Source organism: Opisthocomus hoazin, chromosome 2 (genome assembly GCF_030867145.1).
Source record: "Opisthocomus hoazin isolate bOpiHoa1 chromosome 2, bOpiHoa1.hap1, whole genome shotgun sequence".
Classification (NCBI taxonomy): Eukaryota; Metazoa; Chordata; class Aves; order Opisthocomiformes; family Opisthocomidae; genus Opisthocomus; species Opisthocomus hoazin.
The window spans coordinates 41,663,104-41,690,640 of record NC_134415.1 but is presented as its reverse complement, the minus strand read 5'-3'; the positions used below and the strand labels follow the sequence as shown (position 1 = coordinate 41,690,640).

Sequence of the window (27,537 nt, the reverse complement as noted above, 5' to 3'; positions counted from 1 at the left end):
AACCCAGTGGGAAATTGAGTTGTAGGTGAGGATTAGGATGGAAGCGTACTGCGCAGCGCCTCGCCTCGTCTAAGCCCTGACAGCAATCCCCTGTCTGGAAGTCTTGGCAGTTCTGCTGTGCTGAGGTGGCATGATCCAGCTTATACATCGAAGTCAAGGCCTATGATTTGGCAGTTGGAAAAGTGATTAGATATAGGCCAGATGTGTCTTCAAGAAACTGCAGCACAGAGGTCCCTGACTTGAAAAATATTGTGCTAGAATAACACTCTCCATGTTAATTTTAAATTATCATCGTTAGCCCTTGCTCTGTGTTTTTCCCCTATGTTTTCCCCCCCTTTCCTTTCCCCTTTCCTTTTCTCCTTCCCAAACAACCCAGACATAGTTTTGATGTTATCTTTTTCTGTCATGCTGTTTGTGTGGTACAGTGTTTATTTTTCAAAGCCAAAGGAGGATTTAATAACATTCAGCTGATCACAGAACAGCTTTGCTTTAAAAGCTCATTAGCTAGGGCTTGTCTCCTGGTTACTGCTTTCAGTGACATGACACAGTGACAGAAAATCATATATATATATATCCATGTGTGTGTTTATTGTGTCTCACTAACTCTCCTGGTGGGAGGCAACACTGATAAAGGGCTTGAAGTAAAGCTTTGCCTGCACCAGTGAATGCTCATTTTCTGTTTTGTTTGGTTTTGGGTTTTTTTTTTAATAAATTGAACAAGTGATCCTCAACTGGAACAGGCTGTCAGTGCCTGAACGTTGGACACAAACTTGGCCCAAATCAGCAGGAAAGCACAGGTTCCAGACACACCATGAGCTCCTATTAGTTTTGTGAAAATTGGTATCTGGAAGGAGGATGGAGTACCCCTATGGAGAAGTTGATTTATCTTAAAAGATGCTGTACGAGGACAGGCTGGCTGGCAGATGAGCATGTGCCTGGCTCTGGATCGCTGCCTTGTGCCTGCTGAATGTCCCCGTCAGGCAAGCTGAGATCGATGAGGGCACTGCAGGTCCTGTGGAAGCGAGGTGTAAGCTGGAGCTCATGTGGCTGTGGTGGGGATGACAACTATTGTCCTGTGTTCTGCTGTTCACAAAATATCTTTTTCTTATAAAATACGCTTGCGGAGTAAGGCTATGAACAGTGTTGTTTGCTCCATTCTTCAGAAATTCATCCAGTGCTGCTTTAGAATAATGAGATTAGGTTGAAATTTGTAGAATTAAAAATAGTAGAAAATAGGTTCTTTGAAGTTAGTCTTTTTTTTAGTTCCTGTCTTCAGATGTCCCAAGTCTTGTTATTTAAGTTTACTCTGCAAGGACAAAGCATAGAAGCTTACTGAAATTTCTAATCTAATTAGGCATTTTTGGGAGATGGGGTTTTAAGCAGAACACCAAACATGGAAAAACTTGTGATAAAACCATTGCAGAGCTGACAACGTTCACCAAGAAAATAAAAATAACGGGATGGAAATGAGCGTGCTGTGTGCATGTAGCTGCCAGGGCAGGTAGGGCTCTCTTCTGTGGTGTCTGCACAGGCTGGATTCTGCCAGCAGCTTCCCTGTTCCTCAGCTTCGCATCTCTTCCGAACTCCTCTGCCTGTCCCTTCCTCCTTCCTCTCCTTGTTCCTGCTGCCTTAGCCTTAGCAGTTATTGTCACCTATAGTTAATCTGCAGACCTCTGCTTTGTGAAGGTTGAGGGATTAGAGTAAGAGCGAGTCTGCTGGAGGTACCTGTGACACTGCAGGCACTGGTGAAAGCCCAGCTGAATGTGAGAGAGGGCTCATGAAGAAGCTGGCACGTGTAGTGGGGCTGTCAGATAGGAACCTGGCATCTGGAGTACACGCTGCTCACAGTACACAGCGGCACGTTGCCTCTATGTGATTGAATGAGTCTGTTTCAGCATCTTTGTCTTTCCCATTTCGGTACAGCAAAGTCATGTTTGAAGTTGCCCAGGTTGCTGTAGGATTCCTGAGAACCTGAGGCACAAGCCCTACTAACTTTATTAAGAAAAATTCCTTCTGACAGGCGGTCTTAATCTGAAATTTTGAGTGTTGGAAGGAGTATAAAACTGCAATAAGTGATGATCTAGAATTTAAAAAAAAAAAAAAAGGAAAAAAAAGCAGAATTAATTGGCTTCAGATAACAGTAAACAGATTGTACAGTCTTTCCTGATAAAACTTCCACAGATTTCTAATAACACCGCTGCTCCTCAGCAGTCACTCAGCTATCAGCATCCCTCCCTCATTTGTCTTACAGTATCACAGAATGGATTAAATTGAGCTTGGAAGAATCATACTTATTCTGAAACAGAAATGGTCACACATGGCGTTTTTCAGGACTAGCTGTCAAAATGTAAATACAGACCATACATCAATCCAAACTAATACGCAAAGGTAGACAAGTTCTCAGTGTATTTTACTGTTGTTTTTTTCATTATCTTTTCCAGGTGTAAGTACCCCAGCATATTCATTCTTACAAATTTAAATATTTTAGTAGCATTTAATCTGTATTTGTGTATTTATAAAATCATGGTTTTCACTTTTTTTTCCTTAAATAAAACTGCCTTTTTGATCTATTTAGGTGTAAACGTGATTAAGCCTGCACTATGTGCTGTACTCATGTGTTCTGTAAATAAAAGCATTCCTTCATTTGGATAAAAACAAAATAAAGCTCAGCTTCCTACAGAAGCTCTGGCCTTACAGCCGTAATTTTTTGCAAGGTTCTGAGTGTCCTGACCTCTGCTATGTACTTAAAAGAACAGAGCTTTGGACCTTGTGAGGAACAGCTTTAGTTCTGTGGGAAAAAAAAGCCTGCTAGTGGTTTGAGTTTCCTTACTGTCCTGCTTAATGATGTCCTTTGTAGTGTTCAGTAGAGTCACAGGTCTAAGAACACAGCCTTTTTGGAGTCGGTGACATGTTACTTCTGCCTACCTGTACTGGGTCCCGTGGGAGTTGAGTCAGCACTTATTATAATGGCTTTAAGATAACTGTTTCTTTTCTTCCTTTAGGCTCATAGCTGGCAGCCTGGAATCAAGAACCCATACCGCGGGGTGGTGGTATGGCCTGTTCCTGAAAATGTTGAAATTACTGTGACGCTTTTTAAGGTATGCTTTTTTTTTAAAGCGTAATATTTCCTATTTTGCAAACAGCATGTGAAAAATTGTGTTTGGAAGTACCAGATTATAATCATAAAGGCCTAATCTCGCTCCGTTTAAATCGTTAACTGTGCAACCTTATGTCCTCAGCTTAAATCCCAGAGACGAGGATGGTCTGTGCCCTGCCAAAAGTTACTTTTGTGGTTGAGCTAACACACGGAAATATCCCATTGAGCTGATTATGGCGAGTCATTGGCATAGAATTTAGTACATGTATAACTGCGCACGTAGTACATATGTAAGGGTTTGGCACGGGTTATAGTCTGGTTGGTGTTCTTTAAATACTGCAAGACAGAAGTCATCAAAACACAGCCATTTCTAGACTTGCGTGTTCAGTTGGATGCAGTGACCCTATTTCTTACGCTATTGACTAGGAAACAGAAGCCAGCTCTTAATTTCACAGTGTTTAGTATGCCACACAAACATCACAGTACTTAGGTGATTGCAATCATAGGAGTGGATGTGGAGTATTTGAGTAGTACAGAGAATTAGAAGATTTTACGGGGGATTTTTTTTTTTTAATAGAACGAATGGAGTTCCTAAAAAAGGAGCTTATTTGTGTGGCTGCGAAGCAGGAGGAGAAATTGATGGTTATGCTAGAACTTATTTCCCAAATGTTGGTCAAAGCTCTTTCTGCATAAAGATAAAAAATGCAGCTTTGCAAGTGTGACAGTGTAGGAGGCTGCAGATTCTCATTCCATTAGTTCTTTCTTGTTCTTTACTCTGGTGTCTCCAGCTACAGTCTGGTTGTTCTCATTTGTAATTGCTTGCTTTACAGCTTAGGGCAATAGTAACATACTTTTTCCTAGTTAGTAATATTTATATTTCTTTGTCTTGGGGACTTTCCCTGAATAACTGCTTAGAAGTGGCTTCTGGTTAGCCTAAGAATGCGAATTTATTACTTGGTTCATTAAGCCTAAAAAGGGGGTTTCTCTTTTTTTTTTTTTTCCCCTCTGTCCTTGGGATCAGCAATGAACAGAAACTTCCCAGGTTGCCAGTGATGCTAACTATCATAAATTTGTCTCTCTTCTTAGCAGACATATAGTCTTCAGCTGAGGTTCAAAAGTTCACTAGCAAAAATTGTTTGCTTTTGCAAACAAGGGCCTCTACTTAGATTAAGGAGTTTAATACCATTACGTGACTATGCTGCATGTCAGTATAATCTGAATGTGGTTATGTAACGCAGTAAATGTTACTTAATATTTTTAACATTTAAAGTGAAGCAGACATGTACGCAATTCTTCGTTGTGTATGTGATAACTTGTTACATGAAGAATGAGAAATTAAGTTTGTTTTTGGTGCAGCTCTGTAATGCTGTGGCTTTGGAGTAAAAGAGTTTCCCAGCTTCCTCCTGCCATCCCACACTACCTTTTTATTCCTACCTGCACTGCTTCAGGGCTATATTTTATCGTACAGCACAACAAACTTGTAGTTGTGCCACTGAAAGTCAGTGTGAGGACTAGGACCAGGTAGTGAGGGGAGAGAAGGGCCTCTGGAGCCTGTGTTAGGTATTACTACAGCCTTAATTTTACCCAGCACTATGACTCTGCAGGCAGATCTGTTCACTGGGCCTCCTCCTCCTCCCCCCGAAAATGAGCCTGCCTGTTGCAAGGGTTGGTCTGAGAGGAGAGGCAGGAGTGTGAATAGCCCCAGAGGCTGTGCCATCTGGGAATGGTGTACACTGATCCCTGGGGGAACGAGCACAGGCTTTTATAAGTGAAATATTGATACCACAGAAAAAAGCAGCTCTTATGTAAATCTGCCCTAATTGATCCTCTGGCTCCTCCAAAAAGAGTGCCTGTAAGTTGCCAAACCCACCTTTTTCGCTGTAAGGATATGCAGGTGTGGTACAGGGCAGCGCTTTTTGAGCAAGCTGGGGATGCACCAGGAGCACTGCATCTGTGTGAGACCAGCAGCCTGCCTGGGTGAATGAGCTGTGAGTGATACGAGTCTGCAGGCAGAATATGGTGTTAGCACAGTTTACGCTGTGCCCAGCCCTCTGATGGCTCTGTTGGCTTCATGCTACAGCAGCACTTCAGCTGCAGTGTGGGATACGTGCTGACACCCAGAGACCTGGCATTTCTCTAGCTGGTACGTTCTGGGCAAAAGCAGCCAAAAAGAGCTAGCTGTTTTTTGCACAGCTGATGCATTGGCTGTTCAGCGCTAGAGTAGTGGGAAGGGAAGTATGTAATGGCATGCTGCGGCAGCCTTTTTGGGAGCTGACTTACAAGTCAGGTATTTATATCGTCCCTTCCTCTGAAAGGAGGGAGGACAAAACTCTGAAAGCACTGAAGCTCAGAAAGGTTGACTGCTCATCTTGCAGTTCTGTCAAAGTCCCTTTAGGAGCCTCTCCCCTGCAAAGGAGGGTGACTGCTGAACGTTTGGCACTTTGCAGTAAGTACACTTAGCGTGGCTGTGTTGTTTAACAAACAGTAGTTGTCCTCTTTCATTACACATCGAGAAGCTAAGGGAAGCTGCTGGCTCCAAGTCCGCACTGGCAGAGCCGCTGATGGAAACAGGTTGCTCCGACAGAGCTTTGTAGCAATTGCAGATAACAAATTAGCACAGTGGTGCTGTTTGAAATAGAAGTGCAGGGAAGGGAGAGAGCAGACTCCAGGATAGACAGCTACGTGTTTTGGGAAATGATTCACACTGTAGTGGCTGTGCATTTGTAAGTGGCTGTTGAAATGCGTTACTGGTAGGATTAGGAGATAAGTCGAGGTTTCAAGTGCTGATGAGAATGTTAAGAATATCCTCTCCAGTAGTGACCCATGGACACTTGAGAGCTGGCTAGCAAAGTGCCTGTGATCAGTCAACAGACAAGATATTTTGCATTATCTGCACTTCCCTATTTTGAGTGTTAGCTTGTTTCCAACAATATGTTTGTAATTCATAGGTAAGCAGAGCTAAGTATTGAAGAGACTATAACCTTTTTATAGAAAACTTTCATTTCAAATAAATAAAAACTTTTTGTTTCATTTCACTTAATTCTGGACTTTTGGTAAAATTTTGTAATGCTCTGGAGTCATGTGGAGAAAAGCATCCAATGAATATATTGATCCAGCCTCCCTTGACTAGCTCTAGCTCCTGCCCATCCAGCTGGCTGAAGTGCTAATTACATAAAAAGTTCCATCTGTTCTGAAAGTTTAACTTCTTCCTTTGCTGTGCTCTGCATTGGTGTTTGGTTATGCCTTGGGTTTCTCAAATGAAATGAGGAGAAAGAAACGTTGTGAAACAATGAACCTATTGTGCATTTTAGGTCTGTGATTTGTAGTGTTTTCGTGGAAAGATCCACAAATGCCCGAAAAGGTAGCTGAATTCCCATTTTTCATTGTTTCCATGGTTGCACTCCAGAAGTTTGTTTTTAGAGTCCCTGCGTAAGCAAGGTTCAACCATCGTATACAAAAGCTTGTATACTTTCTTGTGGTTTTACGTACAAACACATACCTGTATCAACTAAGAGAGATTTTAAATGAGAAATTTTCACTGCCAAGCAAGTCCAATGCTTTTAGCAAAGCTAGGTGACATCAATTGTACTATGAGGATTTAAATTGCAACATAATTATTTTCTAGCTTAAAAGGAAAAATGTTTGTTCTTCTGGAGTAGGCATGGATTTTGCTTCACTGGATTACAAAAAACACTTGTTTTGTCAGTAATTTACATGGTTTATCACACCAATGTACTATTGCAACAACAGGGAAGATTACCAACTCTCTATTCCGAAGTTTAGAAAAAACATTTTTAAAGGCATAGCTTTCTAAGCACACAAAAAAATAATTTATGAATAAAATAGATTATAAAAGGAGACTTGTATTGTTGAAAGTATTCACGTCCTCACATATCTCTCAGAATAAACCCCATATCATCTTTCTTGAAAGCCCAAGTCAATCAAGTGCTTTGATTATAGTGGAGTGACTGGCCATGCACTAGCAGGAACACTGCAGCAGAGCCAATACATTGGCTGAGGGAAGGAACAAAACCAAACCAAACCAAAACTCTTTGATAAAGCCATTTCCCAGAAGCAAAGAACATAATCCTAGTTCAGAACACACTTGTTTCAGTTTAGGAGAGACCAGTGGCTTGGCTGGACACTATGGAGAATATTCCACAGGAGGGAAAAACAGACCTGTAGACAAGACAAGATGTTGTATGTCAAATATAAAAATCATAAGCTCAGGGAACTGAGCACATATGCACACTAAAAAGTTAAATATCCAGAGTTAGTGTGGGGGCTAAGTGTAAAAAATATATTTAAAAAAAAGTCAGTCCTTGTTGCCTTTCTAGCCCAGAGGCTTTACAGGGGAGTGTGAGCTGTCATGAGCTTGGTGTGGTGATGGACAGGGACAGTTCTGCTGGTCTGCTCAAAGCTCTCTGCTTTCTGGAAGCACAACAAAAGCTGATCAGAGTTGTATGTGATTTTCTAGACTACTAATCAGACCTCTAAGCAGCATTGAAAGTGACAAGAGTTGGGTCAAATTTTGAGCTTCTGCAGCTTCAAACAGCCAAGTACAAAAGCTGAGGACAGATGCTGGAGTACCCGGAGCATCTGGTATAAGTCACTGGCAGAGGAAGATCACAAACCCTGTCATCATTTGATCTGATTCAATATGACAGTCCTTAAGTAGTTCTTCCCCAAGAAGAAAGACTGAAGATTAAGGCTGGTATGAAGTGATCTAATTGAAAGGCAAGCTTCAAAAGCCGAGAAAGCTTAGGGAGGAGGCACAGAGAAAGAAGGGAAGAAGGGACCAATAGTCTAAATCTTCCCCACCCGCTCTGGCTGCTGATTAGGAGAAGGAGCAGTCCCTTGTTTGCTGATAGGGCTTTAATTCCTATTACAAGAGATACAGAAACAACTCTGAAGATAATCTAAACTATTGCAGAAGGGTTACCTTTTTTCAGTCTTCTGAAACCACCTTATACACTGCAGAAAGGACCTAGTCCTTGGCAAAGCTCCTTGCAGAGTGGGCTGGTAATGGACTGATCAACAGAACAGAAGAATGTGATAGACACATTCCAAGTTGCTCTTCCCTTGCCTGAGCACAGAAGACTTGTCTGGTTAGTTGGCACATGGATGGGCAGAAAAGGGTCACAGAAAGAAGCTGATGGGTAGGATTGCAGGGAAAAGTTTGTAGGACTTTGTTGAGGGCTAGCATATCTCTAGGAAAGTAGTTAACTGAGTTACTGGGGAAAATGGGAGATGGACTAGGTTTTCGCTGGTGGACAAAAGCGCTTTATTGACCTTGAGAAGAGAGTTGAAGAAATTATTATTTGGGGGTCTCACTGTAGGAGATCCATAAAATGATTTCCTGTCCTTTGCATTGTTCCCTAATATTGGCTTCTCACCTGAGCATTACTTTTGAACACTAAAGTCATCTTTACCAGGGAAAAAAAAAAAAAAGAAAGAAAAGAAAAAGGGTAGGGGAGAAAAAAGAAGGCTCTCAAACTTCATTGAAGATACTGAAAAGGAGTGTCATACTGAGAGGCAAATGGAAAAAGAGACAGGAAGATGGGGACTGTCTCTTGATATTAAGGGTGGTGATGCTTTTTTACGGAATAAAATGAGGAGAACAGTAAGACTTTGAAACCATTTACCCAAATATTCACAGTTTTCAAGTCAAGATAAAACCATAATGAGTACTGGATAGAGTGCAGTTCTGCAGCTCTGCTATCATAGAATCATAGGTTGGAAAAGACCTCTAAGATCATCACCACCATGCCTACTAAACCATGTCCCGAAGTGTCACATCTACACGTTTTTTGAACACCTCCAGGGACGGTGACTCCACCACCTCCCTTGGCAGCCTGTTCCGATGCCTGACCATTCTTTCAGTAAAGAAATTTTTCCTAATATCCAATCTAAACCTCCGCTGATGCAACTTGAGACCATTGCCTCTTGTCCTATTGCTAGTTACCTGGGAGAAGGGACCAACACCTGCCTCACTACAACCTCCTTTCAGGTAGTTGTAGAGAGCAATAAGGTCTCCCCTCAGCCTCCTTCACACTAAACAACCCCAGTTTCCTCAGCCGCTCCTCATAAGACTTGTTCTCTAGACCTCTCACCAGCCTCATTGCCCTTCTCTGGACACGCTCCAGTACCTCAATGTCCTTCTTGTGGTGAGGGGCCCAAAACTGAACACAGTACTTGAGATGCAGCCTCACCAGTGCTGAGTCCAGGGGCACGATCACCTCCCTGCTCCTGCTGGCCACACTATTCCTGATATAAGCCAGGATGCTGTTGGCCGCCTTGGCCACCTGGGCACACTGCTGGCTCAATGTCAGTAAAGGGAATGAACATTATAAAAAAAAATGGCTCTTGCCAACTCCCTTTGTGTCACAGCAAGGTACGAGGCAGTTTAAGGCTGACAAAAACACTGGAGACAGTTTGTTCCTTGAGATTTTTAGGTAATTTTCATTACCATTTACTTTCAGGAAGGAGAATGGGAATGAAGTCTGTTTATAATAGGTGTTTCCAGCTGTGCATTTTCAGTGATTACTTGTATCTCCTTGCAGGTGAGGTGAGGTTTTGTGTACTTTGTTATCAGAGAGGGCTTTGATACAGTGAAAATTTCAAAGGCTGCTATCACCATTACTCCTAGGGTTATTCTTCTTTGCGATGCCATTTTTTTTTCCCCTAAAGAGTTGTCAGCTGTATGGTCCTTAAATAATATTTTCCTAAATTCATCACAGGAGTTTTATGTGGGAAATGAATGGAGAATAAGGGTTAGCCAGTGAGGGAAGTATGTGTTGTTATGGCTTTTTACTGGTATTTACCCTCTTCAATTCCATAATAAACTGAAAGATTAGCCAGATTCATAGAAACATCACTTTTTATGGAGACCACACATGGAAATGTTAGCCCAAAGGGTGAAATGGTGGTTGCAATAGAAACTGTGTTGTAACTGTAATCATACAAGTATCTGTTAGTGCTGACCATGTAATAAAGTTGTAAGTTAGTTAGAAATAGGACTATGCATGCTGCTCCCTGGGCTTCTAATAAAAGAATTTTAGTGAGAAGAGTGAAGCTGCTTATGAGTCTGTTGCAAGGAAGTGCTGAGGCTTATGCGTATAAGCTGATTTGGGGTTTTGTGTTTCTTAAAGACATTTTAAGACTAACAAGAAATGTGACTTTAAAAAAAATCTGGATTTGTCTTTAAATATGAAATTTCTTATGCATATACAAAGTGTCCATATCTTAGCATATTTAATACTCTCCAAACTTTTGGTAAGGCTGTTCATTAGAGAAGTCCTTGAAGCTTTTAATTTTTTTTTTTTTCCAAGTAGTTTGTAAGAGTTTGGGGGCAAGACATTCACGTTTATTTTTCAGAAGTGTTCACAACTTGCTTTCAAGTGCATGCTAAAATGTTGAATATTAAGATTTCTTTTCTTATACAGTATTATTTTTCTCTGTCAGATTATCAGAAATACTCAGCAGAGCACCTGATTCTGTAGCCTTCAGAGGCGTGAATCAGCTTTATTGCCATTGATAGAAGAGCTTTGGTTTTGTTTATAGATTATTGCCTTGCATGAATGAAATAATGATTGTTTTCTTTGTTACATGGGATAAAACACCGGGCCCTGACTTTGCAAGCAGTTTTAGGTAAACCTGCGAGCTCGCATTAATAGGTTTTGAGGGAGTTATGAAAAAAATTGAGCAGTATGAAATATATGAGGGTTTAGTCACTTATTGTGGAGTAGCTTATTAAAACATAAAGTGATTAATGATCCCATTAAATCTCATTATGTTATTTTTTTCTGTATCGAAAGAAGCACTTAAACAAAAAGGTAATTGCCCCAGGGTAACTCTTGAAAATGAGAAGTATTTAATAACTGGATTAAAGAAAATGATATCTTTAGAATTTATATAGGATACAGCAAACTGGCAGTTATCATGCACTTTATTTACATAATGCAGAATTCCACAAACCTGATTAATGTGATGGATATATAATTACATAATCTGATATTTACATTAATTGGAACATGGAGATAACTCAGTATAATTTTGTATACATCTATGTGCCTTATCTATGGCTAAAGGTACAATATGTTTTTTACACTCGTTTGCAGTATTTAAATTATTCTGATTTTTAAAAAAAACCTATAAAGCTTTATTCATATATCAAGAGAAATCAAATTTTGACATCAGTTTCTAGATGCATCGTATTATATTTTTTCGTTGAAACTACATCCCATTGTTGCGTAATGCATTTTAAAATGCATATTGCATATCACATCTGTAGTTCTATCTGTTAAATACGTAGCGAATGATGGTGTCAGCAGTATGATGTACTCCTGAATTCCCTTCATGAGCATGTCAATACCCAGTGTGACTCCTCTGGCAAGGAAAGCCAGTGTTTTAGAGGGGTTCTGTAGAGCAGTGAACCCACTTCACAAGATTTTGTAGGAAGGACTGTGCTGAAGGAGACACGATGTCTCAGAAATGTTCCTGTAGTTCATTTAAAGAGGAGGTTTATTTAAGAGCAGACTTTCTAAGTTTTGTGCAGGCTAGAAAAAGAGAAGAATAATTCTATTCAGTGGTTGTTTATGCTGTGAGCTCACTGCTTACAAACCTTTTATTTTGTGTATTTGATGAGAGCTAGTTAAAGAGTCATTTGTAGTACTGTGATACAGTCCCTCCACTGTGTGTCTGACTTCAAGCCAAAACTAAGTGAAACAAGGATGGTTGAAGTAAAGATTAGATAAGGTGAGTTGTAAGGATGGAGTGCGAGGCTTGTAGCATTCTGTAAAGAAAGAAAAGATGGTACTAACGGAAATAAAATAGAAGCAGAATCTCTCCATTTTGTTAACTTAGAGCAGCAAGATAGAATTGGTGCAGTGCTTGACGTAGTATCATGAACAGACTCCCAGTAAGAGCAAGAAAACTCTGCAGGTTTTGAGGGCTCTGCTCTATGATGAAGGTAAATGTTGATTATGGGGAAGTGGTATTTACCTATAAATGTCTATAGCATGTAAGTGTCAGAGGCAAAGAAGTTAATTGAGTGGTTTCCTGTAAGTAGAAATAATAGGATAAAGTTGAGGTATAACAAAACTAGGCTTCACGTCAGAGAAAGCCGAAAGTGACATTCTTTTAGTGTGAGAAGCTGTTTTTGCAAGAGGAGTAGAAGTTATTTTGTTACAGTTGTTCAGAGCTAGGAAAAAGTATTTTTTGTTAAAGTAGGATCCTTGAGAGAGGCGTGAAGGGGATGACTTAATATCTTCACTGTTATCTTGATTTCAGACAACAACAATACAGACCACACCTCCAGATTGAAAGCTTGTTAAAATGGAAACAAATGCCAAATATACAAACCTCGTTATTTATCTTCCTGTTGGTCCAAATGTTTTCTGATCCTCACATGTGATGCAATAGAAATGTTGTGAAGTAAGGATAGGTATTTAAGAAATTTGCAGTGAAATGAGGTACTGTGCTAAAGCTGTGACTTTGAACCTCTGTTCATGCTGACAGTCTGGGAACGAGGGGGTTGGGGTGATGCCTGCTGTAGGTGTATGCCTTCTCATCTCAGGTGGGAGCAGTGGCTTCCTCCAGTGCTGTCTGCAAGATGTAGATTTATTGTGTTTATCTGGAAGGTGGAACTTAAGAATTAAAGTGAGATTTATCTGCTTTTTTTGCCCTGGATGAAAGGAAATAGAATTACAGGCCTTTATTAGCATCAACCTCATGTTTATATCTGTAGTGTTTGTATTAAATCTCCACTGGCAGTTTTACACGAACTTGCTCGTCATCTTATTGACGTCCATTGAAGCCTACATCCCAGCTAAAATATTTCCCTCTGTCATCTTCAGTGGGTAAAAATATTTCTGTGAGTATATGAAAATCTTGGCTGAGCGACAATTTCTTGCACCCTGGATTATTTTTAGACTGAAGTTGTCTGGTTTGTTTTTCTAGGATCCCCATGCTGAAGAGTTTGAAGACAAAGAATGGACGTTTGTCATAGAGAATGTAAGCTGGAATGTTGTTATGTTTTTTTAATACATGTAAGACTTCATCATTGAAAAGATTAAAGGGTGTCCAAATGCTGAAAAAGGCTTGAGGAAAATTTTAGCTGCTGAACCACAGTAAAGCCTTGTTCTGTAGTAATAAAGGCTTATTAAAATACCTATTGTTACATTCCAATTAAAATACATGAAAGGGGAGTACTGTACTACACTGTTTAAATACCTTCCCTGTAAGCATCAGTCTTCCTTGCATTATTTTGCTATGAGCAATGGAGTAAACAAGTTAGAGCTGGGTTATGACTCATTGTTTTATGGATTATGACACATTATTTTTCTATGAGCGAGGGAGTGAACAAGTCAGAGCTGGGTTATGACATCTCTACATCCCAAATGGCAGCGCACCCTTCCTAGCTTTGAACACCGCTCTGCAGCGAAGAGCATGGTTTCATCATCTGTGTTTCACAGGTGAGGAAATTGAGGCAGGGTGGAGAGGTGGGACCAGCTATGGTGACCTAAGCGAAGAGCGAGAGAGCCAAGATGTTCCCCCTGCTCCCTGGGATCCCAGTCTTGCTCTCTCTGTGTAGGGGCGGCTGTGTTGTGCACCCAGTGAAAACCCGAAAGGTTGCTCTTGTGAATCTCTGCCGCCTCTGAGTCAGGAGCTCCCAAAACTTCCCGGTGAGCTGAGCTCCTGAGGGCTGTGCAAACAGCACACTTTGCCAAACAGCAGAGCTTAACAGTGCGTGGAGCAAGTGCTTGAATTACTTTTGTCTTTTCCCTTCTCCACGTTGGGCTGTAGCTTCTGCTCTGGGGCTCCACGGACTCAAAAATGGGGGAGCTGCTTCACCTGGAGCTTCCTTGAAGAGGAAACTTCTTTTTGAAATATGTTTAAAAAGGCTGTGGCCTCAAGACAGCGTGTTTGTGTTTCATTAATACGGTTTCATTCTGCGCTGTTTCCCAGTAACGCGATTTAATTTTTGTTTATGTTGCTTTTAAACAACAACAAAAATATTGCTCCTCTACTGAGTCATAGTAGTGCCACAGAGCACGGAAGTATGGGAAAGCAATGGAATTTGCATATTATCCTTTTTTTTTTTCTTAAAAAATTTGCTTTTTCTTTCTTGTTGGTATCAGGAGTGATTGGGGTGTCCAAAGCTAAGCTTTATCCTGATGACCAGTGTCTGAATGTTTAAAAGGGCTGAAAGCAAAGTGCTTAATTTATACTTTTGTTTTTAAATGTCAAGTTTCTATTTTCGTTTATGAGACTTATGAACACAAAACACAGTTTAGTTACTGTTTCCTGGAGTTTCCTTTCCTTTCTCACTTAGTTTATTTTAATCGGGGAAGTGTCCATCACCAGTTGCCACTGTACAAGTTACTGGGGATAAAACAATGTCAGTCTCTTTCTCAGCCAACCCCTCTGGGTATAGTTGAGTTTCCTGTCACGTTGCAGCATATTATTTTCAGAAGCTTATAGTGAGTATGTAGACTACATGTCCTCCTTTGTAACACACTGCTTTTTTTCGCATCATCTCATGATATATAAGGTGGCAGTAGTACAACCGCTGCATGCTGTTCTCGCTCTCTGCCTCAGGTCTTCTCTGAGCTGCAGTAATGCTTGCAGGATGGGGGGTTGCTTTGGTTGCCGTGCCCCAGAGTGTGCGGCCTCTGCCAAAACAGATGGAAACGGTTCCAGTGTAGATCTGTGGTGGAGCAGTCGTTTGTTAGGTGCAGACTTATTCTTTGCAACCTTAGTTATGCTATTAGTTCATCCTATGAGAACTGCCAAATAGTCTTTGGTAGGTAGATTTTTGTCCTTCAATTAGAGAATACATAAGTATTATCCTCAGAATAATAAATCTGATAAAGAGTTTTACTGCAAAAATTATTGAGAGCTAAAGGAAATATAAAACTGGTTGGTTTTAATCCCCTCTCCTTTTTGTTTTGATGAAATACTACAGAAAGCTGTAGATACTGCCAAAAAAACCTGGTCTGAGAATGGACTTGAAAAGTGGAGAAGCCCTTTTCCAAGAGTAACAGCTCCACTTAGTGGTGGACGAAAATATGTTCACCTGTTTCAGCAGGTCACAGATGATCGAATGGCTGGCTGACACTTCAGAGCGCAAAACACCTGCTTGTTCAAAATCTAGGAGCCAGGGAGACAAGACGTTGATCTCCTCGCTAAATTGTTGACCTTTGCCCCTTTCAGGTTCAACATATGGTTTTCCTTGTTTGAAGGGAACATATTTGTCATTGAACCTGACAAGATAGATCACAAGTGCAGGGGATTTACTGTCCTTTGCAGGATTTTGCTTTTTGTCCAAGTATGTTCTCTGCCCTCAGAGGCTGCAGGGTTTCACTTCCTCCTTGGTTAGCAGCATTCAGAACACAAAATACTGAAGCCTGAAAAGTTTATGGATATTCTTTCGTTGTGAAGCAATCTGAATTTTCCTAAAAACATTTATTTTGAGCTTTTTATTATTATTATTATTATTATTAAAAATCAGTCTCCAAAGTCATTTTGTAATGCTTCAGTATGGCTGAGCAAGGACTAGGTAACAGATATGCAGCTGAAGTTTGAGACCTCTGTTGGCAGAAGTTCCAAATTGAAAACACGGTTATTCTGGACTTTTAGGTGAAATTTTAAGTAGCAGTGGGGTGATTTGTGCAAGATGACTGTGCTGTAAATGAGAATGAGGCAAGATATTTGTTTCTGGGGGGTATTTTTGTTGATGTTGGTTTTGGTTTGGGGGGGCATTCTGGATTTTCTGTATGTGTGGTTTGGTTTTTGTTGTTTTTTTAATCCTGCAAATACATGTACTTTGTATTATATAATACATAAAATTGTAGGATTTGTTTTTCTAACTGTATTTTTAATGTCTTAGGCACTCTGTATTTGTATTCTGATAAGTGAACATCATCTACTGTATGTCTAATCTACAAATAATTTGATTATAGCGTGATTTCTTAATATTTAGATGTCAATATTAATTTTCCCTCAGCTTCTTCTATGTCTTTATCTCCTTCACAGCTGTGTTCTTTTTATGTTTACTGCTAACTTTCTTATCTCTAATTTCATCTTTGTTTAACCGTACTCTGTGTATTTGGTTATGTGTTTTTTCTTCATGAGACAGTTCTTTGAATTGTCTTTTTTTGTTGCTTTTCTGAATAATCATATCGGATCTTCAGATCGGCTGTTGCAAGTTGGAGAACAAGAAATTCATAGCTAAGAATAAGAATTACCCATCTGTGAGGAGGTAATAGGCTTTTAAACCCTTACAGATTGGCATTAGTTTATGTTGCCTATTCAGAGAACAAGAACTAGTCACCTTCCATTTTAAAATATGAGCCATTTCCTCTAGTAAGTTATTTTTCTCTCATATTACTCCTAAGGGTAGTTTGATCATGTGCTATTTCCACTCTTGATTCCTTTCACTATCTGAGCTCTAATTTCCGGTGTTGTTTTTTTCAGCATTAACTTCTAATTTCTCTTATGAATTGCTTTCTTGGGCTTTCTGGTGTACCAGTGCTCAACAAAGAGCTTCCATGTGGCAATAGACTCTAGAGATACCAGGGAAAACTCTCACAAACAGCATTAATGCCTCCATCAAACTTTCTGCGGGGTTGTCATGCTCTCCTGTTAAAGTAAAAGAACAGTGCATGTTTCTAAATACATCTTTGTCTTTTAGCAGTAAAATAGTTTTCAAGTGAAGTGACCTGTGCTGGGGCAGCCGTTAAGCGTCCCCTCAGAGGTGCCAGGAGGAGGGCAGCTGACGAATTTTAGTCAACATGAAATGAAGATTGTATCTCTAAGAATGGCTCAGCTGACCTGAAGTTTGGGCTATGTTTCTTGACCTCTGCAGGTTGTCTAGCTAAGGGAAGAAGAAAGGGACAGGAGGGAAGAGTAGAGGTTTAAAGTGGTCCAAATACGTTGAAGCTTTCACTGGCTCTGTGTACAAGAACTTTGTCTAAAATAAAGGTAGCTGAAATGATGTAAAAATGTCATTTTGCTTCCTAGTACGCTCGAAGCATGGAAAAGCACATAAGAACATCCATTGAGGATGGACCATCACGTTTGCCTGTTTGCCGACAGCTTTGTGGATAGCTACTTCCTACATTGTTAAATGAAACTGAACAATTCATAGGATGTTTTCAGAGGGTAAAAGATTTGGTCTGTGAAACAACTTTTCCAGCTTTTTGTAGAAAGTGTTTTTTGAGCCCAGATTTGTATTTCTGGTAGCTAGTAAATGGCATACTAATATATTCCAAGGTTCATAGCAGGCTTCTCCATCTTCCCTCCTGTGCCTTGTATTTCACTTTTGTGTATAGGTTATTCACAGGGTCCAGGGTTATAGTGTGTGAGCCCTTTCCAGTATCATCGATGTAATCAAGGCACTGGCAATCGTCACTGTATCCCTGATACAAACCATATTCTTCCTTTTATGTGGCAGGCCTATTAAAACATGGTCGTTGCTAACTACACAAGAGGACATCCCAGACCTACTAATTTGGCAGACAAATGGAGAAAAATGCCTTACCTGTTTTTGAAGCTTTGCTCATAGATTCATGGTGGAGGCAGCCTCCCCTGGCCTGGCCTGGCCTGTTGCCTCATGGCAGCATCATTCCAGGCAAACACTTGCCTGAACTATTTTTAAGAGCTTCTTAAGATGGGGTCCTTGCAGTGTCTCCAGGCAGCCTATTCCAATGCTCCATTGCCCTCGCCGCTGGGAATCATTCTGCCCTAGGTCTCTGTTGGTACAGTTTAAGGCTGCTATTTCTTGTCTTACCAATTACAGCTATGGAGAACAGATTCTGTTTTCTGTGTGGCTGGAGGCTCCCTCCTTTCTTCTCACCTCTGACTAATCAACCACAATAAGGTGATAGTGGTTACACATGGGATTTCATTTCCCTTGATTGCATTAGCAGATCATTAGCATTCTCTTTCCAAGGACTCATTTATGTGAGTGAGTGCTTCAGCATCCTGCTCTGCTTGCACTGCCTGTTGCTTTTCGGGGACTAGGAGTGCCCAGCTCTGCCTTCACACCATCACCTGCCTGATGAAGTATTGCCCTGAATTTCCAGGCGGTTCTTGTGTTGAGGTCTTGGAAACTGAACTCGCTTCTGCACCTGTCCTTTCTAGAGAGTCTTCTGAAATGTTTTGATGACCATTTTAGACCACTGTTTTCTAATAGTGCCTTTTTTGAATATTAAGGTAATGAATGGTGAAGAAAACTCTGCCAAACTTTCAAGTTTGACAGTGATTTATAAGATGTCAGATGTATGTCCTTCTGAGACACATCCATGCTTCCAGTCATTTTTTTTGTGCCTTAACCAAGAAGGGTATTCAGAGTGGTTTCTCTAGGAAAAGATTTCCAACAAAGCTGCTGAACTGAGAAAAAAGGAGTTTGCTGCTCATGCTAGCCTACAGCAAACAGTTACAAAGAATAAGTTTAAGCTGAAAAACAAGATCTGTTTTTTTGTTTTGTCTGTTGCTCTTCTATAACTTCAGGAACCCTAACCCAAAAAAAGACTTCTGAACTGGTCTCCACTCAAATGTGAGCAAAGCCTCAATCAGAAAGAAACATTAGGAAAAGTTACAGAACATTTGACATAATTAGTTTCATTTTATTGGAGCACGTGCATTGTTTTGTGGGGTTTTTTGTCCCCCATGGGGGAATCATGGTTGCTTATGATGATTTCTCATTTTGAATGCCCTAAAGCATGTTATAGCACTCACAGGTTTGGGGAGGTTATTTCTGTCTTCTGAAATGCCCATCTGTTATTTTTAGGCATGACAACACCAATAAAGGTGATAAATAATAGGGAAGCAATGGGAAAGAGAGAGCAGGTGAATGGGATGTAGAAAATGAATTTGTTTCTAGTCTTAAAGGTGACCGATTTTAAATGTGATACAATGAAGTGAGGTATTAACAAGAAGTGAAGTTTTTGTCAGATACAGCTCTGAATATGTTGTTTTCTGAATGAGGCTGTTGAAGAAATAGGTCATTTGAATTTGAACAGTAATTAGCCCAGAATTTTGGTAAAATCAGACTTTTGTACTCGGTGTTTAAATCTCTTTTACTACAGCAGTACTGCCACACTAACTTCACAAGAGCAAGTTTTGCTTTACATTAGAATAAAAGCCCAGGTCTAGATGTCAAATATTCCCACCTGTTTCTGGAAATAAATGTTGGGAGGAAAATGCCAGTGTAGGGTAGTGAATTGAAATTCTGAGTTACTGTCAACCCCATCTGCAGAAAGAACCTGGGGAAAAAAGACTGGCATACGGTATAAGATGGTTGCTTGTTTGCTGATCAGTTGCTATACCAGAATTTATTACAAAATCTTGGCTATCTCTTCTAGTGCATCTTTGTAGCATATGGGAGCTTAAGTTTAAATTGGTTATTCACTTTATTTAAGAAAAAGTAATCAAAAAAGCTCTATCATTCATTTTATATTTTCTGCCTGAAATAAATTTTTGGCTTAAAAGAAGAACCAACCAGATTAGCCCTTTTCTGAATTAAATGTCTGCATTTAATACATTTAGAACAGGAAGCTCGTAGTTCAGACATGCTTTCCTGGTCCTTTAATTCCTCTGTCATATTCTTCTGTATGTGATTATGTGAACTGTGACTCTGTCTGTGTAAATTAGGCTGGGTATTCTGGTTTAGATGTAGCTAGGAATTAAATGCTGCTTTGTCAGCCATCTTACTCTTGCTCTGCTTTAAATGTAATAGAGAATCAGAAATCTCATTTTACTTTTAGTTTTTGCTTACATTAAATATTTAGCACTTTTTTCTAGTTGAGAAATCTCCAAGATTATGTTTTTGGAGCAAAACTTCTGGAAATCATTGTCTTGATTGGCTGCTCTGGCTCTGAAGGAGACGGGATAGGAAAACCTTCTAGGAGGCCAGATCCTGTGTTTTTTCAGTAACACATCACTGTTTCTTATATACACCACAACGCCATTTCTGTGCAATTTTAGCTAAAAGTAGAACGCAGTCAGAGGCAGGGTCACAGCTCTGGTAAGGAGCAGGAGAGAGCCCTGTGCACAGAGCGAATCACCCTGTTGTAGGGTGCCTGGGAATGGGTGAGTTGCCTGCCCGTCCCCACTGACCCCTACGGGGGTCACTGACTTAAACAACCCCCTTAGATTAGGCACCTTCTCTGAAAATTCCAGAAGGTAATGGAAGTGGTTTACACACTGGAGTTCTGCTGGAGAAATGTTACACCAAATGCTGCAGGAAAAGTAAATTATCACTTGTATTTGGGGCAAGTGTTACATGAGCAAGGCGTGAAAGACCGCGGGGTTGATGGGTGCTTTCCCCTCTGTACGGCACAGCACATGGAAAACAGGCACCAGTGGTCCTGGTTTGAGGTAGACATTGTGAGGGCAAGTGCTGCGCAAGCTTTTCCGAGCAGCTCTGTGAATTCATTTCTGTTCTGACCTGCACGATCCCATATCCCCAGGCAAAGCCTGCTAGTTGCTTCAGATGGTGTTCACTCATGCTGTACTGCTGTCTGCGATGGGCATTTCACTGCTGACCAAAACAAGACTGTGCCCAGATGACCTGAAATTAGGGCCATCACTAATCCTTTTTAGCATCAATATGTAATAATATATTAAACCAGAGATGTGAGATGACAAACATCCTATCTAAATGAGAATTTTAGATGAATTGTTGAAAGAACTTTTAATATCTAATTAACTTTTTACACGTTTAATAGCTTCTTTAGTTTGAATCAGTAAAACAGCATACGAAACATGAGTCCATCCAACTTCTCTCTGCTGTGTTTTTTCAAAAAGTTACTAAAATTTTCTTTTGTTGTTTGATCTTTATCTCCCAAATGAAATGCAGTGCCCAAACTGTCCTTTAAATAATGTTGTTTCTGATGCTGTGTTAATAGCTGCACTAAGTGGATCTGTACCAGATGTGATTGCCTACAGACGATATGGCAGTTTTGAAAACTGTATTACAGCATCTGAGTTTTAAATTGTCCGGAAAAGGAGATCTCTTATTTTCTGATATTTATGCTACAATTACACAAGAGGGTCTCGCAAACAGAAGATGGAGACGGGCTGCTGGGTATTGGGCGCAACAGCCTGGGTGTTAGGCTCTGGCTTTATACGCTCGGTACATGCGGTACAGCATAACAGTTACAATGGAAAGAGTTTGATGACATATGATTTATATGGTTATTGTTGATTCACAGTAGTAAAGTAGAAATATTTTCTAAATTGCTAGAACCATTTTGTTTAGGTTTTGGGGAGGATTATTTCCCACTAGAAGAACGTGTCTCCTATAGATGAGTGTACTGTGCAAGACAGCTGATCAGAGTTGCGATCAATGGTATTCTTCGCCAGCTGGAGGGAGGAAGCTGATAAACAAGGCAGCTTTGGAAACAAAGCTCTAATACTACATTAGGCATGTTGAAAACCAGCAGTGTGTTTCAGCCACTCTTAGCATATGTTTATTCATAGAAAATCAGCAGTAAAATATACTTGCCAGTGCACACAAGAGACAGAGTCTGCATGAGGTCGTTTCTCTTTCAGACATCAAATACAGAAGAGTGTCTTGGTAATTGTTTTACAGTGGGGTTCTAATCATACTCTGGGCATAAGCTGAGCCAAGCAACTTGCCTTTTAATAGAAAAGTATTTGCTTTTAAGCTTGTTCAGCTTGCCACTTTTTTTTTTTTCTGGTTTTATGTGTCTGAGTGTGTTTTTACATTTACATACAGTCACGGATATGTGTTTGCTCTTGATGCAGTTCAGAATATCATTATGTAAAATGCCACTATCTGGGGCAACATTATGATGGATAAATCTCATTTTTGACCTGGTAGCCGTACAGTATTAAAACAGCATATTTTGCAGCCATGTAGTAAAGAAAAATATTCGGTGTGGTAAATGGAAAAAATGCCAATACATTTAATGAAAAATATTTTTGGCATAAGTGACCTTCAAAGGCAGATAATCTGGGAGTCCAATTGAATATGTTGGTTGATTTGAGATAATACCTTGCAATTGCATGTGCTCAAGGTATGCAAATATGTGTCAAAAAAGAATTAAAATGTCTGTTATTGTATAAAATGTAGCTCTGCATTAAGTAACTGCATAGGATCCTACATGCAAGCAGTTGTGATTTAACTCAGAGCATATTATTTAAAAATAGTGACCACCAGCAGAACAGTAGCCATCGGACAGAAAAATAAGAGTTCTGGCTTCCTTAAAACCTTTGTTATTAGGAAATCCATCTGCCAGTGTAATAGCACCAAGTGTTATTGCCTTCAGCCTCTTATCTTTGTTTGTTAGCTGTCTTAATAGAGTTTAATATAATGGAAATTAATTGACCTTCCTAACTTAATTGATGCCATTTCATTCAGTTTTTTTTCCTCCCAGCATATTCTTTGTTCTGAACTGATACTGCACCATCATATTGTTTTTTTCACCTGAAGCTTCTCCTTTTTTGTTGTTTTCCATTATCTGGGTCAAATTGCTCCTTGAATCTTGGCAGGCATCATAAATGAACTTTTTCTGGTTTGACTTAGGTGTGGTGGCAACCTGAGACTAGGCTGGAAAGATTGTGTAAATACAATGGCATTGAATAAAGTGCCATAAAATGATATCTTGCAGCTGTTCAGTGTTTTCTGTGGTTCCAAGTAGTAGCATAAATATAAGATTAAACTGAATTTCTGCCAAATTCGTAATCCATACAAAGTTGCAGCCCTAGGTGTAAAGATTGCTATTCTGAGCACAGTGGTCTAGACTTAAGCAATGTTTCTTACGTTTTCCCAGTGACTTGAAAAATAACATGTAATAATATGCCAGAAATGTTTATTTTAAAGCCTGAAGATGATACAGTTGTATGTTATGTTGTGCTGTTAAATAGTAATATTTCTGCTTCTGGTGTGTTTTCTGTAGGCCAGAGCTGAGAACTAACTGGACTGTCCTTACTTGGAATGTAGCAGGTTGGCAGAATGGCAGGCTGAGCATGATGGATGCCAGGCTCTATAAGTTTATTTTAAACCCTGTGGTGCGCTGCCCGAAATAGGAAACTGCCAGGTCTGGCTTTGAGGGATTTGCCTGCTATAAATAAATTAAACTCAGTAGTTTTCAGATATTGTCTTTAAAGGCTCTCAGTTTTTGCATGTAGCGTTAATGATTTATACCATAAAAGCGTTTTGCTCAGCAAGGTGTAAGATGTGAGAAACTCTCAGAAGCTTTGTTCCCTAAAGCAAAAAAAACCTCCACAAAACAGCCACCAGTTGCAGGAAGGCACAGCACAAAAATCAAGGAACATGTACGATATTTACCAAGTCAGAAGTAGTGCTGAAAGTTATGTGAAGAATTATCTCACTTAATTTTGACTGTAAAGTAGATTCTTGAAATGGAAATTAATTGTATTTGCATTTTTTTCTGATGAAGAGTGAGAAGTGATTGCTTGGAATGAGCGATTAGTCAGTGCTTTCCATGTTTAAGGGCTAAATAAACACAGGAAAGGATATGAAAGAAACGGAGAACTCAACTGCCATCAAAACCTGTCTCTGACAAAACCTTACACCTTTTCACCTCTCTTACCCAGCCGGGGTTGTTTTTTTTCCCCAACCCTACTATTGCAGTATTGTCTGTCCTCTAATATCTTTCCCTGAAAGTGAGAAGCGCAAGATGCAAGACGTGGCTAATGTTGCTGCATAAGGAACCGTTGTCTACAACGGAAAGGTGAGACCAAGGGAGACTGTATGGCCAGGTAACGTGGGCAGCAGGGAAAATGGGAGCAGAGCGAATGAGCTGTACCTGGGCCAAAGTGGAATAAGAGCAAGGGAAATACTCTCCCAGAAGTAGGTCCAGTAAGTGCCAAACCCCTCAATGATAGAGGCATCAGGTGCTTGCTTCCAGGAGCAGCTGCACGAAGGAGCGTGATGAGTTAGGGAGGGTTTTGTCTATCTATTTGTCAATAAAATGACAAAATGGAATATTTGGAAAATAACTCTAAAAATCTGTCAGCAAAGAATTAGTATAAATTTTATGTGCTTGCTTTTCCATGAATCATCTGTATAAATCTTCCCCATAATTAGTTTTAATTCATATTATATAACTTTAATTATATATTATAATGAAAGAAACTTAATTATTAGAAAGGATTTGAGGTATTAAATAAATAGACTGCATGAATAACTAGTATGGACGCTGTTGAGGAAGGGTATTATCTCAAAGGACAGTCAAGATCTATGGACCAATTTGGGTGTTTCATCCGGACTTGGTGAAATAGTTCTGGCTTTAATGCAGCCTGCTCCATTGCTGCCTCTGCATCCTTTTGCTGTGGTCTCCCCTTCAGATGAAGCAGCTCTCTGCTGCTTCAATGAAACCAAGCTCTTTCTCTCTTTTTTTTTTTTTTTTTGTTAAATTTCTGTAACTTACGCATTGTGCAGTACTTTGGGAAGTAGCTTAGCGTCTTTTCAGTTTGGTTCTTGGTAATTTCTTTTTTTTTTTTTTTTTCCTTGCCTCTAGTTCGTATTTTGGAAGCTTGTGTACAGGTTTCTTGTGAAGGGTCTGTATTGCAGAACTGGAAATTCAGCTGACCGACTAAAGTGAGCACAAGCGTAAGGGGAACATGGGGAAGCGTGAAGTTAGCTATGGGGGAGAACATGGGGTATGTTAAGGGCTGACTTCTTTCTACATTACAAATTGCAGTTGTCTTTGGTCCATCCACATGAGTGTTGCTTTGCAGGTGATGAAAATTCATTATTGGTCTTCACACATGTACATCGTAACTGTACACTTCCTTGGAGTGGCTATGGTAGGCATCTTGAATTACAAGTGGTTGCCTGAACTGGTGGCAGGTTGTGTAGACAGACCACATATAGGAACATTGCTGCTAGTTTTAGGTCAGATGGGAACAGTCTCAGAAGAATTTAAAACTCATTAGCCTTGAGGATTTCTTGAGCGTGGACATTTCTTTGTCACTACCACAGGAAAAATATTATTGAAGTTTCGTCCTTAAAAAGTTGGTGCTTGTGCTGGTGTGGTCATGGCTGTCCAGCTTTTTATACTTTGGAGACAAACCCTTTCAGAAATGAAGAGAATTGTGTCTATCTTCGTCAGTTACATTCCAGTCACGTTTTCTTGATACTTTCTTTGCAAGTGGAAGCTGAAAGGTGTTATTTTAAGTGACAGCTGAGTTTCTGGAAGTCATGGTGTGAATGGCCGTGATCTGGTGAGACACAACTGGGTAATCTTCAGTCTCATCTCATCCCCACCAAGCAAAACTCTTCTGTGTCCCATGGCATGTGCAAAAAATTTTTCCTACAGTAACAAAGTCACCACGGTTTTTAGAAAGGCACCGTTCTTTTTAATTGGAAAAATCTGTCTCAGTGCACTGGAAAATGGTTTTTGGTTTGATTTTGGTTGGTTGATTTTTACCTACCAGGCAAAGGTTAGTTGGAGTGATGTGCTGTTGTTTAGAGCTGATGATAGTATATGGCTTAGAAGAAAATGGTTAAATATGAAATGGATTTTGGCTATGGAGTGTTTAATCTGAAAAGACCAATTGTTGGAGTTAGATTGTACGTTTGTGCCGAAGAACGATCTATCAAGTCATCTTTACTTCATATTGCTGAGTAATGGTGAAGATACTCATCACTGTCGTTGCAGGGAAGAACTCTTGCATCGTCTTCAAGTTCAGGAGGGGTATAGATTAACAATTAATCTGTAACTCAGTTTGATTTGAAACTTGGTGTGGTGGCACAAGTAATTCTATGTATTCTCCCTATCTTCTGTGAAACCCCCACCCTGCAGCATCCTTCTTGTCCCAGTGCTAGTTGTGAGGCTTTTCAGACGTTATTGAGGCTGTTCTTAACTTGTCCTCTGGTGGACAGTGATGAGTAGCTGAGCACACAATGGCCAAAACAATCCTAGAGCCTCTGACCCATATGGTGAGAGACAGAGATGTCTCTTGCGTGGTGGTGCTGGCTTTTAGGCTGAGCCTTAGGATTTTAAAGGAAGGAAATGAAATCGTGTGGGACCACCATCTCTCAGAGTCTGAATTTTCCTGAAAGCTTTAAATAATGGCAGAGTTTAATCCACCCTATATAGTGTGCCCTGGTGAAACCCCTTGCAGAACACTGACTTTGCATAATGCTGGTAGTGTGCTGCAGCCACTTGATGGCACCCTTTGATTTGCTACATACCTCATTAGCGGTGGCATAGTGCAGTGTGGCTGTAGTATTTGTAATGGAATAACACGTAAGAACTAAAGACTGCAAGGTATCTGGTTAATGTAGAGATGAAATGAATGAAACAGCAAGGCTAAGCTTTCCTGACCCTTCATGAGAGAATAGATGAAAAAGGGAAGAATAAGCTATTGTGCCGAAGGGAGATGATGAAATTCAAGATCCACACACATAATCTCTGGCTCAGCCTCTGAAATGTTAATCCCTGGGTAGAATTATTTGAGCTGTAGATTGCAATTTATCATCAAAATGGCACTGTGTCAAACAATACTTCTTGTATGTGTGATGTTTAGAATTAACCAATTTTAATATAAAATGGTTCACAGAGCACCGTGTAACATTTAAGTAGCAACTCATTAAGCTCAGGATGTTTTTGCTCGTTTCTGTACACCTGTGGTAATCGTGTAGAGTTATATTCCGTAGATTGCTCTTAGGGTCTTTTGCTAGCCATGTAGTGTATTTTAGGGAGTGATCTGATTTGATCTGAGCAGTGACAGGTGATGAGACTGCTTGATAGTAATTGTAACACAAAGTGGTCTGGGATGTTTATTTTGAGGTACTTAGTTAATTTTTACAACGAAGAAATCTGCCAGAAAATTGCTGATGGCTTAAAAATCCCCAGGATTTGAGATTAATGTTTTGCCAAGTTATGCAAACAATTATTTTGAAGTTACAAAAAAAAATTTCTCATTATGCTTTACAAGCTGGAACACCCTTCAGGTTTTTCTTTCCTTGCTTTTAAAGTATGCCAGCAGAGGGAGTAGAAAAATTACCATCCCGGTAAGGATAAAATATTCTGCACTAAAATTCAGCCTTTTCTCCTTTAGAAATCTTAGTATTTCCTACTGTAGTCTGTTACTGAAAGTAGAAGACTGAGTACCTTAAGAAGATGGAATTAGGAAAAGATAAACATAGTCTAGATAGTTTCTGAAACATAGGAATGTGTGGAACTGTGATTATTGGAGAATAATATTTAAATCCAAAGATATATTTAGAAATATGAATTGCGCTTTTCCCCACTAGTACTTATGGCTTGTTTAAAAATCACTATGTAATTTTATTGTTACAGAAAAACCCAACATGTTTTAGTGTATGCTAATAAATTAATTTCTCTGTGTTTGTTTTGAAAAGTGGCCTATGTATAAAAGTACAATTAAATTGTGTAAGGCTTTTGTAAATATGAAATACTTAAAAATAGGAT

At 39.8% G+C, this 27,537-nt stretch overlaps 1 protein-coding gene across 11 annotated transcripts in view; it reads left to right on the top strand.

The window, feature by feature from the left end:
- Positions 1-27,537, top strand: part of EHBP1 (EH domain binding protein 1) — a 231,255-nt gene that overhangs the window by 45,043 nt on the left and 158,675 nt on the right. For all 11 annotated transcript variants that reach the window (XM_075413349.1, XM_075413358.1, XM_075413354.1 and 8 more), the window contains exons 4-5: positions 3,003-3,098; positions 13,058-13,111. In XM_075413349.1, coding sequence (XP_075269464.1) covers positions 3,003-3,098; positions 13,058-13,111 — 150 coding nt within the window. The remainder of the gene's footprint in view (positions 1-3,002; positions 3,099-13,057; positions 13,112-27,537) is intronic.